Genomic DNA, 15140 nt, shown 5'->3' with positions numbered 1-15140 from the left:
AGCATAAACTGCTGACAAAACCATTTAAATACAGACAAAATATACAGCTTAGAACTAGTTATATTGCAGAAGTATTATCTGAGTGGAACATAAGCAAAGAATACATGACTATGAGAGTTAAATTACTATGCACTGCACATAAATCAGCCTATTCTACATCTATTCTCTATATTCCTGCAACTTCTGATGATTGGATGATTTTTCTCCTTTTTAAGTGGTTATTAGATCGAGTATTTTAAGAGAAGTTCTTTCCTGAAAATAGGTTGATCTATCTATTCAGTGCACGTGATCCTATTGGTAGCAAAAAGACACCATCCAAAGCAAAAAAGTATAAATAAATAAAAAAACTCAACAGTATGGAGACATACAAAGAAATAATTAAAACAACAAAACTTAGAGAACTATTCGATAAATCATATGCACACCTAGAGAGTTCGTCTATAGAAATTGTTTTGGGTAATCCTTCATGTGATCAGGACTCATTTATAGGATCGCATATTCTTGCTGTCATGCTTGGGCGAGTTCCTGTCGTAAACCTATCTAAAGAAATATTTAAGTGCAAGCAAGACTTAGTGAAAATATGCGATATTATGGGCGTGTCTGTTGATGAACTTGTATTTCTGGTGAAAAACAATGATGCATGGGTGCTAAAAAGAGGAGATAAAGAATATCCTGTCTCAAAGATAAATATAAAGGCCTTTCTGATTGACTTTAACCTGCCAGACCAAGACCTCTTGCTCTCTGACGCATTTACTGTTGATCATATAATTGACCACCATGCACTGCTTGAATTTAATAGCAAGGTGCACTCTCAGCTGACAGGAATGAATATTCAGCTACATGCAGGATCTTGCTGCTCTATAATATACAGGTATATACGGCACGTATGCTCCAAGACACTAGAAGAAAAGACAGGAAGTCCTGATTACAAATTCCTGCTGCTTATGTCCATCCCAATCATGACAGACACAAACTGCCTACAGAAAAGAACCCATGATATAGACAGGGAAGGAGTGGATATTTCTCTGGGTATTTCAGACGTACTATTTGAGACAGCCAAAACCGTCATGGAGGAACTAAAAACTCTGAAGAAATGCGAGCCAAGTGTACCAACCAATATGATTGTGCAAATGGACTACAAGTCATTCGACTTTCCAAAACAGTACGGAAAGAAGACATTTGGAATTTCGTCTGTAAAGTATGCATATGATGAGTGGGTTGCAAGAGACGGAGCAGAAAAATGGAAGCAGTCAATTAAAGAGTTTGTAGAAATGAAAAAGCACGAATTCTACATTATCAACTGCAAGGTGCACAACAAAAGAGAATTCTATATTTACAATCCCCCAAGCACGGATTTTATTGAAAAGGGAATATATGAGGGAAAGCCAGTGAATAAAAGAGCTGTCTTAAATGACAATGAGATTACTGTGTACACTGTGGACACGGCCATTAGCAGAAAAATAATTGCACCTATGCTATTTAAGTATCTTGAGCAACATAAATAAAGGAAGGAATAAAATATCTATTATTCAGTGTTTTTTTTAATGGGGAAGCCAGAGAGAAAGATAGCAGTAAAAGCCAGACTAAGAATAAACGAAGCCGCACTTGAAAGAGAGAAAAGAATGCAGCAAGCAAGGCAGGTTCGAGAAGAGAATAAAGCGAAGAACATAAAGCGTGTGACTAAGGCAAAGGAGAAAGAAATAAAAGAAAAGTTAAAAGAAATAGAGAAGAAGAAGCCACTAAAAAAAGCACTGGCAGTGGCTGAAATTGAAAGAAAAAAAGAAGAGGCCAAGAATCTCCCAAAGAGAAAGAGGGGCAGGCCCAGAACAAAGACACCAGAGGGGGTTCCTTTGAAGAAGAAAAAGAAGAAGCAGCCAGGAGAGAATGGAGAGGTTGTGGAATTGGACCCAGTCACAGGACTGCCAATTCCTGGGTCCTCCAAAAGAGCAAAGCAGACTCCAGAAGAGGCTGCATTGGAAAAGGAGAGAAGAGCCAAATTAAAGAAAGAAATGATGAAGAAAGTAGAAGAGGTTTTGCACGATCCAGAGAGGAAAGACAAAATAAGAGAAAGAATATGCAGTCTGTCTATTGATGGCCGATCAGAAGAAATAAAAGAAATAGCAGAGTGCATCACAGAGAGCTCTCGCCACACTCTATACATCCATGGAAAGCCAGGAACAGGGAAGACATACGTAATGGAGAAGATCGCGCAGATTCTTGACGAAGAGGGTGTAGAGGTGTATTATAGTAATCTACTCATCGACAAGGCATTTAAGAAAACAGGGCGTGCCATTTCTGCCACAGTGGTTTTGGTGGTGGACGAGTTTGAGGGGGCCCGAAGAGACAAGCTGTTTGTTCGGCACAAGGAGAAGCTGGAGAGGCTCTTTAGAAAGGAGGAAAGAAAAAAGTTCAGTTTTAAGGTTGTGCTCATAAGCAACGAATACAACAGCAAAGGCATACAGTTCAAACCATACAAAGAGGAGGCTATAAAACATATTGTAGAGAAGAAAGACATATCTAGCGAATCAAAGGTACAAAATTTCATGCGACTGCACAATGGAGTTGAGAAGGCAGATCTGCGGGCTATTATGACCAAAAGGATTGAGCCAATTCCTGCAAACAATAATGAAGCACTTGGGCAGTATCACCAATTTTTAAAGAAGAAAGTGCAGGAGGGAAACACAAACATAAATGAAATCTACAGTGAATTCCTTAAGAAAATGAAGGAACAAGGGGCCTCAGTTCTGCCTAAGGAGATGGTCAAGGAGATAATAGAGGGATATATGGATGGAACATTTGTATAGACCGCCTAGTATGGTGCTCTTTAGACTAGACACCTGTCTCTGCAATAAACCCCAGAGGCAGAGTGCATTGCTGAAGAATACGGCAGTATGTCTGGCTGATTTAGTAAAGGCCTTTATACAATTTGTTTGGATACCTTTAGTAGAAATATATCTTATTATCTGCTTGTGTTATCTGCTTACTATTGTTCATTCTGTGCTTTTGTTTTGTGAACCAGCGAAAACCCTTAGGATAAAATATATACGTTGAGACTGCCCCAGGCCCTACTATTCAAGCTATGCCCAGGAGAAATATCTAAATTTCAATTCCTTCTCTATTAATAGCCACAGTTGAACGGAAAGAAAAGACCTGTCTTAGTATATAGCCCATAAGAGGGTATTTGGTGAATAAAAGTGCGTTTCTATTATTTAGATTAATTCTATGTACATTCTAAGAAGAATACAAATATGCTTTACTACGCTTAATTATATGCACTTGATAACGGACTTGATTAAAAATTATAATTTTTAAGATGTAACGGCAATGATTCCAAAATACTACAGAGTATATATTCACGTGGTGAAACAGTGTGGATTTAATAATATGCAAATAAACCTTAGTTTTAAGTTATAGAAGAGTAATAAAAGATACTCATATGGTTTATTTTCTAATAAATATTTTCTTCTTCTAAGTAAGAGATATTTTATTCAGGTTATATCCAAAGAATCAACCTTTTCTACAATAATTCTGTATATTTCCATATAGAATGTAGGGTATTTATTTTATGTGCTTTGCCTCTTCTTCAAGCTGCTTGGCTCTTTCTGTTGTATCCTTGTCTAATATTTGCATTTCCTTTGCTGCGTGCCTTTGGGACTTGATTTTTTGTGTTTGGAAGTGCACGCTTCTTCTAAGAGACTGCAGGCCTGCGAGTGTTTTCTCCAGCTCATCACTCACATCTGAGCCTGTACTCTCCAGATCCTCTGCCACTCTGCTCTCCTCTGAGCTGAACTCATCATTCTCTTCTTCGTCTGAATATTTTTCTGCCTTTTTTTCTTCCTTCTCTGCAGACTGGTTGACTGCTTCTTCGTGCCAGGTTTTTCCACTGAAGAAACCCTTCACTTTATCGAAGAAAGAGCTCTTAACAACCACTACGTGACCTTCTGCATTTATATTTTGAACTGCTTTTTCATCCTTCCCTATACTCTTCCGAATGTTCTTCTTCTTGTGAAGGGACTTCTTCAGACTATGTCCCTGCTTTGTGAGTGTTTTTGTTGTGTCCTTTGATGTTCGCACTGACCCAGCAAGGCCTTTATTTGCCTTCTTTATTATATCAAATAGGTCATCATGGTCAACCTCATTATTACTGGACGTGCTGCTGTCCTCTTTCTCTTCTTCTTTTTTATGCTCTTTTTCTTCTTTTAGCATTCAAACTGAATCGATATGAAACAAATCTAAGAGTGCTTCATTGCCTATTGGCTGTGTCCTGGTATGACAGTAAATGCCTTGGTAGTCCAAGCATATACACTGTACACTAAAGAATATATTCTATCTTCTACTGCACTTGAAAATGACCAGTTTATCTCTATGCTCCTACTATTACTTTTCCATTTTTAAGTAGCCTGAGTATACACCTGCAGTATAGAGACACTCTTAAGCATACTACACATAGATATATCCTGTTATTCTTGGATTTAAATATATACTTAGAGTCATATATTGTGGGTGCAGATATCTTTGTCTATATCTTTATCTGTCCTCTGCAGTATCACATAAGAAAATATATCTTTATTAAGCATGAACAGAGATAAGCACATTTTTGTCTAAGAGAACTTCTTGCGAGTTCTGCACATTATCATACTAATAGTTCTACTGCAAGCTATGAATTAATGCGATCTAAAATTCTTTACAAATGAATATGCCTTTTTAACTGATAAAACGTGCAGAAATGTTTATTTTTGAGATATTCCCAGTAACAGCCATCTCCATCATATCTCTATATCTATTAGCATGTCAATTATGCTGTTTATATCTACACCGCTAAAGATATCCTGGGACTCTCTTATTTTTGGAAGCTCTTCAATTAATTTCTTGAGCACAGGAGGCATAGGCACTTCATCCTCGTCCTCTATTCGATACACTCTGCACAGGAAATCAAAAAGATCCCCGTAGCTATATGTATTGGAGATAGTTAGAAGCGCAGCAAACCCAGACTCGTACAGCATCTGGTGCTTTATCATCATAAGCTTTGGGTCTTTCTCCTCTTCTCCCTCTCTAATCTTAAAGGTTGCATGCGCAAGCTGCTCCTTCCCCTTCTCTTTATTATAAAGCTCTATTAAAATGTGGGCTCTTTGTGCATCTCCCAGTGAAAGGAGCAGCTGTGTCCCATTCAATGCTAGCTTGTACGCGTTCTCCTCTGCAGACATGTAATATCTGCTGTCTTCACCCTTAATAAATATCTTCAGGGCTGTTAAAAGTATCCCACCTGCATACTTATTTCCTCCTCCTATTAGGCCCTCCACTCTTGCGCAGTAGTTGTATGATATCCACCCGATTTTCCTCTCTTTTGTTAGCTTAATCAGATACTTTCGCATTCCTTCAATGCCTCTGTGCTTCAAAATTGCCCCAAAGAGGATCAAGTAGAATGACTCGCTTTTTTTAGTTATTCCAGGAGGCGCAATTGCCAAGAGCTGGTCGATGTCAAAGGTGTACCCTATAAGCAGCGGCAACAAAGGAAGTATGTCATTTGTATTTCTTATTTCACTCCAAAGCATCCCACTAATCTTCTGGTTCTTCTCTGAAACACCCTTTGCTAAAATGATCTCTTTGCTATTTTTATCTATAATATTCTTCTTATCCACCTTCTTCGACAAGATCAGTATCTTATAAAACAACATCTTATTTCTACTTCGATTCTTTATTTTACCATTGCTCAGAGCGCAATCCACATTATATAATATGTATTCTATGGTATATATAGGATAATTGTTCTTGTACTGCAGCAGAAAGTATTCTATTGCCTGCATATCATTTAATTTCTGTATTGCTTTGGACTCTTCTACTGCCACTATTTCCTTTGATAGCAGATCACTATCCTTCTTCTTTATTTTACTCTTTGTGTTTTCAAAGTTTTTGTACAGTTCTATTATAGTGTCTACCTTTTTGATTGGAATCTCCAGTATGCTTGTGTAAACCTCCTTTACTCTTTCCGGGTCATTTTCTTCCATAATTGACTCTAAATACTGTATTTTAATATCCAGGCTGTCTGTGTTGTATAAAGTATGATTATAAGAAAAAGCCAATGCATCCTTCATCATATCCTTGTTTGTTGCGTTAATGAATGCCAAATACTCCGCGTGCATCTCAACTGAAAATGACTCGCTTATGTGCTTGGAAAAAAGACTTTCTGCTTTTTTGTAATTTCTTTTCTTCATGGCATCTCTTACCTCTTCTTCTATATTCATAAGTTTAAAATTCTTAAAAATTTAAAACAGAAATATATTCAGGAAGAAGACGCCTTTGGGCTTGTGATTTTTGATTTCCTTCTAGATAAGCTCTCTTGCTTTTTATTCTCTACTATCTTGGTACAATGTGAATATATACATATAACCTTAAAGAATCTTATTATTTCACAAGAATACTCTTTAGATTCATTTGGTTGATTATAATGTGCTCTAGTCTTTATAAATAGGTAATAGAATCATAAGATACAGTAGACATAATCTATATGTACTTGCAGATAAATTACTGTCATGCACACTTAGTATACTACTGCCCTTGTATTTCTGAATATTTTAAAAGTTCTTCTACTACGAATACTCACTGAAGCTTAGACTTTTTTATTGGAATTCCTTGAGACTGCTGCATTTCATATTTATAACCTGGAGTAAACCGACTAGACCTTTATAGCAGGCCAGAGATAGCACATAACCAAGATTGTAAAGTACTGTGTACCCAAATACTTACTGTTCTTTGATTAACTATTCTGTTTAATATTCCCTGCTTACTTTATAACCAGAGCATATGCATTCTCACCTGGTACCTTTAAGAAGGAGACATATAGATGACCTGCAATCCCAGAAGACCAAGTACAGCAAACAAGATATCTTATAAAATGTATAAATGGGATCCCATATGGGTTAGAGTACTGCATTTGTTATTTATTGAAAGGTGTTCTTCTCAAATAGAGAAAGTGTCACTGCAGATAGAAATGCCCCAAGTGACTTTGCTCCATCCAAGTACAACTTTCTTTCCTTCTCGAATTTTTTTAAGTAGTCATTCATGTCTAGCTGCATTCCGTTCTTGGTTACTGTTATAATGAAAACATCATCCTCATCAAAGGCATACAGAGACCTAATAGCCAGCCGATTGTTGCCTATAAGCTTTACTTCGTACCCAAATATGTTTCCTACCAGATCTATTGTACTAGACATTTTCTTGTTTAATTCGTCTATTTCCCTGCGGTCCATTTTTTATTTTTTAAGTCGTCTAGTAGTTTAAGTACATACGGAATACTCATCTCTTCAGAAATAACCATTCCTTCATTTGTCTGGGTAAGTGCCAGACTAATAGAATTCTTTTTTATTCTGCTCATAATTAAAGCAGCCTCCTCCTTCACTGTAGCTTTAAAATTCTTCATTTCCCTGCTAATAATTATTTATTAAATATTTTAACCAGTGCTTCATCTGTAAGAACGGATTTTTATTCGTGTCCTATGCCCTATGAAGAATAGTGCACGCCTAATATCTTGGTTTTAACATACTCCTCATAGTCGGGCCTGTTTCTTCTAAAGTGCAGCGCAGCATCTAGGTTTGCTGGTGAGTCTGGGTTTGGCTCATTTAGAAGAAGCATAATGGAAAGAAGAATTGTTCTTACAGAGAGAACAGGTGTCCACTGCTCTGTGTCCAACTCGTCTGAGTGTGGGTCTGTCTGGGCTGTGTGCAGAATTGAAATGCACACCCTTCCATCATTGTAGATATTCGGGTGGTACATTTTGGTTTTAAACATAACCCTGGGTGGTGACAAAGGATAGTCTGATGGGAAGAAAATATCTGCTTTGAGAGAATATCCCTCATACACAGTGTCTTTAAAACCATTTATGGTGATTTCCCACTTTCCAACATACTCTGTATTGTTATCTGTGAACGGTATAAAATCTTCTGGCTCGTCATTTATTTCGAACCACTTGGCGTCTGGATCGCTTTTCAGCTGCTTATATTCTGCAGCCAGTCTTCTGACCGATTGTTGCCTCAATCCCCCTGTCCTGAACACTGCCATGTTTGTTTTGTAAACATTGCAAAAAGAATTCAATAAGAGAATGGAAATTATGTTCCAGAAGTTAACTTTGCTTAATTTTTCCGATCTTATATTATGATTCACATTTGTGTTTCATATATTAGCAGATGCAGAACAGGCACTGCTATTTCAAATTCTTTGCTTTTCTGTGTACCCGAAGCCTTCTGGATATTCACATAAATTCGGGTTTTCAGCCTAAAATAAAGACACTGAATAAAAAAGAAGCTAAGTCTGAGTGAATACTAAAGACCATATGTACTATGAAGACTCATGAGATAACTCTTAAAATTACACGTTCCGTATGCAATAATCTGGTTTATTTAAGTTAGTGTGCTGCATGCGTCTTTCTGAAATATTTCTTTAAAATATCATATGGTATCTGCGAATAAACTCCTGCATACTCTCTGACATGCTGTCATTGTACACAGGCATATCCTGGTACTCTACAGTATTACTCTGCACTGTATCGCTACTTTCATCCTGGCACTGCTGTATTTGAACTTCTGCATTTATTGCAGTAACATTTACGCCCATAGTGTATGTGATTTGCACTAGAAGTATCATTAATGCTGCAGCTGTTTTATTCTGTCTTTTAATTCTTGCTGTCATATCGATATCTAAAATTTTCTTTTAATAAAAAGTTTATATATCTAGATCTAAAATATAAACCAAATTAACAAAAACCCATGCACTCTTCAAAATAAATGTGTTTAATAGGTATAACTAGAGAGTGTATGGGGTTTTTGTTAATTTTGGTTATAAATAGCACTACTAGACCTATATTATGTGCTTCATATATAAGTCTATTTGCAGTCATATATGATATATATCGTTTTATAATTTTTGTTACTAGATAAGAGACTAAAGATGAAATTATTTAAAATTACTACTAGTAGAGCTATTAGTAAGATTATTTATAACCCATCTAAATTGTTGTACATATGTGCTGTTTATTATGATTTTTGCTACTATTGGTTTGCTAAATTTACAACTCTATTCTTGCTATATGTACTCTGTCTTATTCATACTCTTCTAACACATATTTGTCCTGAATTAAATAATTATGCCGAGGCCTCTACATACCTCTGTGCTTTAAGAGTATATCCACATTTATATGCTATTTGGGCACTGAAATCTGTTAGTTTTAGAAGGGATCTCTCTTGAACATCTCTTTATATTTTTGTATTTTCACTCGGAATATAACCCATACATATTTCCCTCTGAAGTGAACGGGTTGATGTTTTGCAGCTAAAAAACAAAATGCCAGAAGATAGATGTATCATTATTCAAAAACTTCTAGTAATGAACTCTAAGAGCCAGAATCATCTGCTAAGACAGTGCACCATTTCTATTAATTACAGCAGCTTTCTCTGAGAATTATTTGGATACATTTTATTCTCTATTATGCATAAACAGTATATAAAGTACTTTGTAGTCAGTGAGTCTATCTTATATATCTTCTTGTATTGTAGACTTTGTTTAAGAAGGCTATTTTTATAACTCTTTCTATTTTTATATTTATTCTGTTTTACAGTGTATTATTTTAATGGGACAAGCATCCTCAACTCTTGCAGGAAGAACAAAAAGGCACCCCCGTGAAGTACTTGGGGTTACAAACACCGCAACAGAAGATGAAATTAAAAAAGCATACAGAAGGCTTGCCATGCAGCACCACCCAGATGCAGCAAGAGCCCGTGGAGAAGTGGTCTCAGATGATCTTTTCATAGAAATAAAAGAAGCCTATGAACAGCTGACAAGCAAAGAGGTTTCTGTGAGTAAGATGCCAGCCCGAAAAGTAGAGCCAGAGATAGATATAGATGGCTACATTAGGCAAGCAAGTGCAATTGAAAAGATAGAGGAGAAGAACTACTCCATGATAAATAACCTATTTGCAGAGATTGTTCGAGTGGAAAACATAACAAGAGGAGGGCTTTTTAGAGCACCTTCCTTTGGATATGCAAAGGGAATGCCCAAGCCATTCTATGAGTTCTATTCTAACTTCTCTTCACTTCGGCACTTTAACATCACATGCGAAGACATTGACTCAAACTACCAATACTACTCCCGTCCTCTTAAAAGAGAAGTAGAGAAAGACCTCAAAAGTGTGCTGGATGCAAGAAGAGCTGACTATGTGTCAAAAATAAGAGAACTTGTGAAAATACTCCAGCGGAAAGACCAAAGGCTAAGGATTGTGCCTAAAAAGATAGACCTAAACATAGCAAAGCCAAAGATCAGCAAAAATGGTGTTATTTTAACAGACAGTCACAATCTGACAGAAGAGGAGAAAAGAGCACTAGAAGAGGAATATACAAAGCATGTAACAGAGAAAAAGAAAAAGGAGGAAGAAAAAAAGAAGCTTGAATGCGACAAAGAGATTTTCATCTGCCAGCCGTGCAATAAAAGATTCAAAAGTCTGAACCAGCTAGGGAATCATTCTAAGTCAAAAAAGCATAAGGAAAGGCTTGAATCTATACAGCCAGAAGAAATAGAAGCTCTTATCTCTCAGATAGAACAGTGCAAAATAGAAGAGATCCCAAATATGGAGGAAGCAGCCAAAACAAAGCCCCGGAAAATATCAGAAGATGAAAAAGAGAGTGAATTTGGATACTCAATTGAGAGAGACAATAAGCCAGAGCAGAAAAGCAATCTCAAGGAGGTGCAAAGCACAAGTACTTTAAATAAAGAAAAAACAAACAGGACAAAAGAAACCCAAAAACAGAAGGTCCAGGGAAGAAAGGAGCACAAGCAGCCCAAAAAGCCTTTATTTTCCCAAGCAAATGATTCAGATCTAAGAACAGGCGCTGCCTTTACCACATCTTGTGCAAAGTGTAAAGAGATATTTTCCAATAGAAATGATCTATTCAAGCACCTAAAGGAAACAGGACATGGCTCAACTATTATATAAATATAGTGGTCCTTGTTGGAATAAATAGCTATATACATTCACCAGTCTATAGTGTTTGTATTAAACCAAGGAGACATATTTTACACATCTAGATTAAATAAATCAGCTACTACTGATATTGCACATCTCATAGATTGCATGTACCTGTTATCTTTATAGGGATAATATTCTTCCTACTTGTAAGCTTATCCTTGTGGAGTACTTTAGTATTCCTGGTCAATCTGTGAATATTCTTGCACTTGCAGGTCTGTCTGCTTGCAAAAATATACACTTCTAGACTATGTATTCAACCTCTAATCCTGTCTCGCATAGCACATGGTATAATGAGTTTGTTCTTTTAAGAAGAAGTGTTCTATATCTGTCTATTTCGTTATTTACTAGAACATACCCATCCTCACCTACCTCAACCTGGAAACAATTGCTATCTACATATGCATTTACAACAACCCCCTTTCCAATAGTTATTTTAACACCGTATATAAACATTTCAATGATTATGTCAATTACTGTGCTATTCAAAGGAATCTCTCTTAAATCAGTTAAATTATAGAGTTTTTGTGTGCTGTCATCTTCTATCCAGGAAAACACTCCTAAGGAGGTGTATAGCCTGCCTGTGCTATTTATTATGTGTCGCATAACTGGCTTATGGTGCAGAAAAGAGTACTCTAGTGGGCTAACCCCCTTTTCCTCCAGGGCCTTCAGCCTTTTAATGATCAGTGCAAAACCACTCTGGTCTTCTTCGCTATCATACTGTATGACATTCTGTATTAGCTTGTATGTGCTGTAGTAATCTTTGTTCTTTAGATGAAACATGATTGAAAATGTGCAGATTGTGAAATATGCTGACCATTCTTCCTCTAAAAGGGATATTCCAACCTTCTTTATTCTCTGGGACACTGTTTCTACTCTCTCCTTTCCTATCTGCACAACACTACTTCCAATGCTCTGCGCATCCTCTCCTTCTTCTGTATGGATTTCTTCTTCGCGCTCATAGAAAATATCAATTACAAATGTCTTCCCGCTTATCATGTAATTGGCTGTCTTTCTGTTTTCTTCTACATACAAATGCAGCGAGAACTCATTGCACATCATCTGCAGGAATTCCAGGTCATTCATGCAATTTGAGAATGTGTAGAAAATGTACGCACTGTCTTTCAGTACCATTTTAAATAAAAATATTACATAATTATAAAGCATCCATCAATGCATTCCTATATATGTCTATTATCTCAAAGTAAAAACACAATGAAGAATGATGAAATTTCAGAAGTCTAGCAAACACAGAATAGCCTTTCTTCATAGCCACAATAGAAAAGGCCTTTATAAGTACACAGATAGTAAACTTAGAATACTATATTTTTAACACGCACTGTGCTCTATTCTATGTGAACTAGCATACAAAATACAATGCATTTTCATGTACTTTATCAAAGTACCGTATGATTATCTAATTTACACTATTTTATTAACTATTTGACAGCAAGTGCATGCTTGTAATTTGTGCATAAAAGGTCTTGTAGCACAGTCTCCTCCAAAATATTCAAATATATATGGAATACAGTAGCCTCTCAATTGAATATTTATATAAAAAAATCTTATAAGAATATGGAGGACGGAATTACTGCAGTGCATGTTCCGCGAGTCAGGCAGCTAGAATCCTGCTGCTGCATAGTAGAAATAGGTAAGCTCAAGATTCTGGTTAATTTGGGCACAGAGTATGATCTGTCTCTGGGGATCTACACGGATTTAGAGTACCTAAAGGGCATAACACATATTATACTGTGCTCAAGTGATATTTCCTCGCTTGGGGGGCTTATTCATCTGGAGTCATTGGGGATAAATGCTCCAATATATGGAACAGTTCCTATTAAGATTTTGGGTAGAATAGAGATACTTGAGAGACTTAAAGTGCTCGAGAAGTTTCACGGTAACAGCAGCTTAGATATGAAGCAAGACAAGATATTTGACAGGATAATTCCTTTGAAGTACACGCAGACAGTTGAGCTGGAAGATGGCATAGTAGTTGGTCCGCTGAACAGTGGAAGCTCAGTTGGAGGTGCCATATGGAAAATCCGAAAAAACGAGCAGGAGTGGATTATCTGTGATAAAATAAATCACAGAAAGGAGGCACATCTGGATGGTCTGGATATATCAAATATCTCCAAGCCACTGGGTGTAATTGTCAATAGCACTCAAGTAGTCAAGGAGCAGAGCACCCGAAGGATGAGAGATAAAGAGCTGGTGGATAGTGTTGTAAAGTGCATAAATGGCAACGGAAAGGTATTTATACCAACTGGGTACTCGCAGCTGTTAGAGATAGCCATGACTTTGTACAACCATAAAGAAACTCAAGAGATGCCAATGGCTCTGTACTCCTTCTATGGAAACAAGTACTTTGACATGGTGAAGACAATTCTGGAATGGACAGGTAGCTCAATTCTGCACAAGTTCAACCAGGAGAAAGAAAACCCGTTCAATCTACTGAATCTGAAGTTTTACAACGAGTGCCCAGATAGTGAGATATCAGAGAGTATTATATTCGTAATTGATAAGCATGGAAACTCTGGGTTTTCTCCTGTTATACTGCCACACATAGCCAAGAGCTCAAAAAATCTCATTCTAAGAGTATCTAGCTCGCTTCAGTACAAAAAAAAGCAGGAGTGCAGTGATGCAACGGAAGGATCAGACAAAGGCGAAAAAACTCGATCTGACACAGAGGATAAATCAGATGAATCAGAAAGGCAGCCTGCCCCAACGAAAGAAACCTCATCTAGACACACAATCACTCTAGCCCCTATTAAGTACACGCGGCTGTCTACAACAGAAATAGAAAATGAGTACAAAAAATCAAAGAAAGAGCAGGAGGCACAGGAAGCGCAGGAAAAAATAGACAGAATAGTAAAGCAAAAAATAGAAGATTCTTCAGAGGAAGAAGAGGACCGGAAGCAAATATTCAACAGATTCTGGCACGAGCTGCAGGATGAGATTGAAACAAACGAGGAAAGAATAACTTACCTTGATTTTGATATAAACGGCACAGGAAGCAAACTGCTTTTTCCAAACCCAGCAAAGAGAAAGCCAACCGATGAGTACGGCGAGCCAGTGTACATACAGAAAGAAAAGGAAGAAGAGAAAGAGACTGAGGTGATTATGAAGCCTGAGGTGGTTCAGAAGAGGGCATTTAGAATTAGCATCAGGAAAGAACGTGCATTAAAAATACGGGCTCAAGTAAAGACACTTTTCTTTTCAAGCGAGAGCGATATTTTCAACCTAAAGGTAGTACTATCTGGCATAGGCTCAGAGAAAATAGTTGTATACGGAGAAGACCTTATTCTGAGAAAAGTACTAAAAGAGTACTTTGCATGCACAACAGCTGCGCCAGAGGTACTTGAGCTATGCGACAGGAAAACATTGGAGGGAATCCGGCACACTCTGCCTCTAAAGATCCGAAATGAGGAGCTTTCCTCCATAAAGGTGCAGAAGCTTGGAAACACTCTTATAGGATACTTCACAGCACGTGTTAATCGGGCAGAGAAGGTGCCAATTCTAGAAATAGAAGAGGCCTCTGAAACAAAAGAAAGTATCTGTGTGGGAACAGTAAAACTCAGCGAAATAAGACAAATATTTATTGATGCAAAGATCAAAGCAGATGTAGTAGATGAGAAGTTAGTAGTAAACGATATGATATCCATATACTTTGACAAGCAGCAGCTCATATTGGAAGGAGATATCTCAAAAGAGCTATACGAGGTAAAAAAGCTTCTGTCTAAAAGCATTGCATATCTTCGCTCTGAGTAAAAATACACTCTTGTAGATGCTAATTGAAATTATAGTAGTGAGGTATAGTATCTCGCTTTAATATACATGCCATACGTGCGACTGCAGAGTACCCTATGGAGTAATATACTAACTATGCTCTAATTCACTGTCAGAATTGCTTTCTTACTAAGAAGCCATTCTACAAGTTGTCTAGAGTACCTAGACATTTCATAGTATGGTGTATGTTTGCGCATACGACATTGTATATTCTATGATTTATCCCTATTATAGTAAATTGCTATTTGTTTATGTGCATGTGTTAAGTGTGCTGTAGAACTCTTTTTGTTAAAAACTGCTTTATTACTGTTTTGTTGTCGATTAGAAAACTAAAGATAAAATTTGT

General features: G+C 37.0%; 10 protein-coding genes across 10 annotated transcripts; 4 read left to right on the top strand and 6 right to left on the bottom strand.

Annotated features, from left to right (window-relative positions):
* Positions 1-356: 356 nt before the first annotated feature.
* NESG_01012 (uncharacterized protein) lies at positions 357-1505 on the top strand (the record flags this gene model as incomplete). Its single annotated transcript, XM_053048651.1, has 1 exon — positions 357-1505. The coding sequence occupies one exon, from the start codon at positions 357-359 to the stop codon at positions 1503-1505; it is 1149 nt and encodes a 382-aa protein (XP_052905411.1).
* A 39-nt stretch (positions 1506-1544) lies between these two features.
* Positions 1545-2804, top strand: NESG_01011 (uncharacterized protein; the record flags this gene model as incomplete). The annotated part of the gene is made up of 1 exon (XM_053048650.1): positions 1545-2804. The coding sequence occupies one exon, from the start codon at positions 1545-1547 to the stop codon at positions 2802-2804; it is 1260 nt and encodes a 419-aa protein (XP_052905410.1).
* Positions 2805-3558: 754 nt separating this feature from the next.
* On the bottom strand, positions 3559-4206 carry NESG_01010 (uncharacterized protein; the record flags this gene model as incomplete). The annotated part of the gene is made up of 1 exon (XM_053048649.1): positions 3559-4206. One exon carries the CDS (start codon positions 4204-4206, stop codon positions 3559-3561), a length of 648 nt encoding a protein of 215 aa, XP_052905409.1.
* A 560-nt stretch (positions 4207-4766) lies between these two features.
* On the bottom strand, positions 4767-6242 carry NESG_01009 (uncharacterized protein; the record flags this gene model as incomplete). Its single annotated transcript, XM_053048648.1, has 1 exon — positions 4767-6242. One exon carries the CDS (start codon positions 6240-6242, stop codon positions 4767-4769), a length of 1476 nt encoding a protein of 491 aa, XP_052905408.1.
* A 696-nt stretch (positions 6243-6938) lies between these two features.
* Positions 6939-7247, bottom strand: NESG_01008 (uncharacterized protein; the record flags this gene model as incomplete). Its single annotated transcript, XM_053048647.1, has 1 exon — positions 6939-7247. The coding sequence occupies one exon, from the start codon at positions 7245-7247 to the stop codon at positions 6939-6941; it is 309 nt and encodes a 102-aa protein (XP_052905407.1).
* On the bottom strand, positions 7229-7417 carry NESG_01007 (uncharacterized protein; the record flags this gene model as incomplete). The annotated part of the gene is made up of 1 exon (XM_053048646.1): positions 7229-7417. One exon carries the CDS (start codon positions 7415-7417, stop codon positions 7229-7231), a length of 189 nt encoding a protein of 62 aa, XP_052905406.1.
* An 80-nt stretch (positions 7418-7497) lies between these two features.
* On the bottom strand, positions 7498-8055 carry NESG_01006 (uncharacterized protein; the record flags this gene model as incomplete). The annotated part of the gene is made up of 1 exon (XM_053048645.1): positions 7498-8055. One exon carries the CDS (start codon positions 8053-8055, stop codon positions 7498-7500), a length of 558 nt encoding a protein of 185 aa, XP_052905405.1.
* Positions 8056-9619: 1564 nt separating this feature from the next.
* NESG_01005 (uncharacterized protein) lies at positions 9620-10978 on the top strand (the record flags this gene model as incomplete). The annotated part of the gene is made up of 1 exon (XM_053048644.1): positions 9620-10978. The coding sequence occupies one exon, from the start codon at positions 9620-9622 to the stop codon at positions 10976-10978; it is 1359 nt and encodes a 452-aa protein (XP_052905404.1).
* A 273-nt stretch (positions 10979-11251) lies between these two features.
* NESG_01004 (uncharacterized protein) lies at positions 11252-12142 on the bottom strand (the record flags this gene model as incomplete). The annotated part of the gene is made up of 1 exon (XM_053048643.1): positions 11252-12142. The coding sequence occupies one exon, from the start codon at positions 12140-12142 to the stop codon at positions 11252-11254; it is 891 nt and encodes a 296-aa protein (XP_052905403.1).
* A 441-nt stretch (positions 12143-12583) lies between these two features.
* NESG_01003 (uncharacterized protein) lies at positions 12584-14776 on the top strand (the record flags this gene model as incomplete). The annotated part of the gene is made up of 1 exon (XM_053048642.1): positions 12584-14776. The coding sequence occupies one exon, from the start codon at positions 12584-12586 to the stop codon at positions 14774-14776; it is 2193 nt and encodes a 730-aa protein (XP_052905402.1).
* Positions 14777-15140: the final 364 nt, after the last annotated feature.

Source organism: Nematocida ausubeli (genome assembly GCF_000738915.1).
Source record: "Nematocida ausubeli strain ERTm6 chromosome Unknown supercont2.2, whole genome shotgun sequence".
NCBI lineage: Eukaryota > Fungi > Microsporidia > Nematocida > Nematocida ausubeli.
The sequence above is the reverse complement of the archived record's forward strand: the minus strand, read 5'-3'. Positions and strand labels throughout refer to the sequence as shown.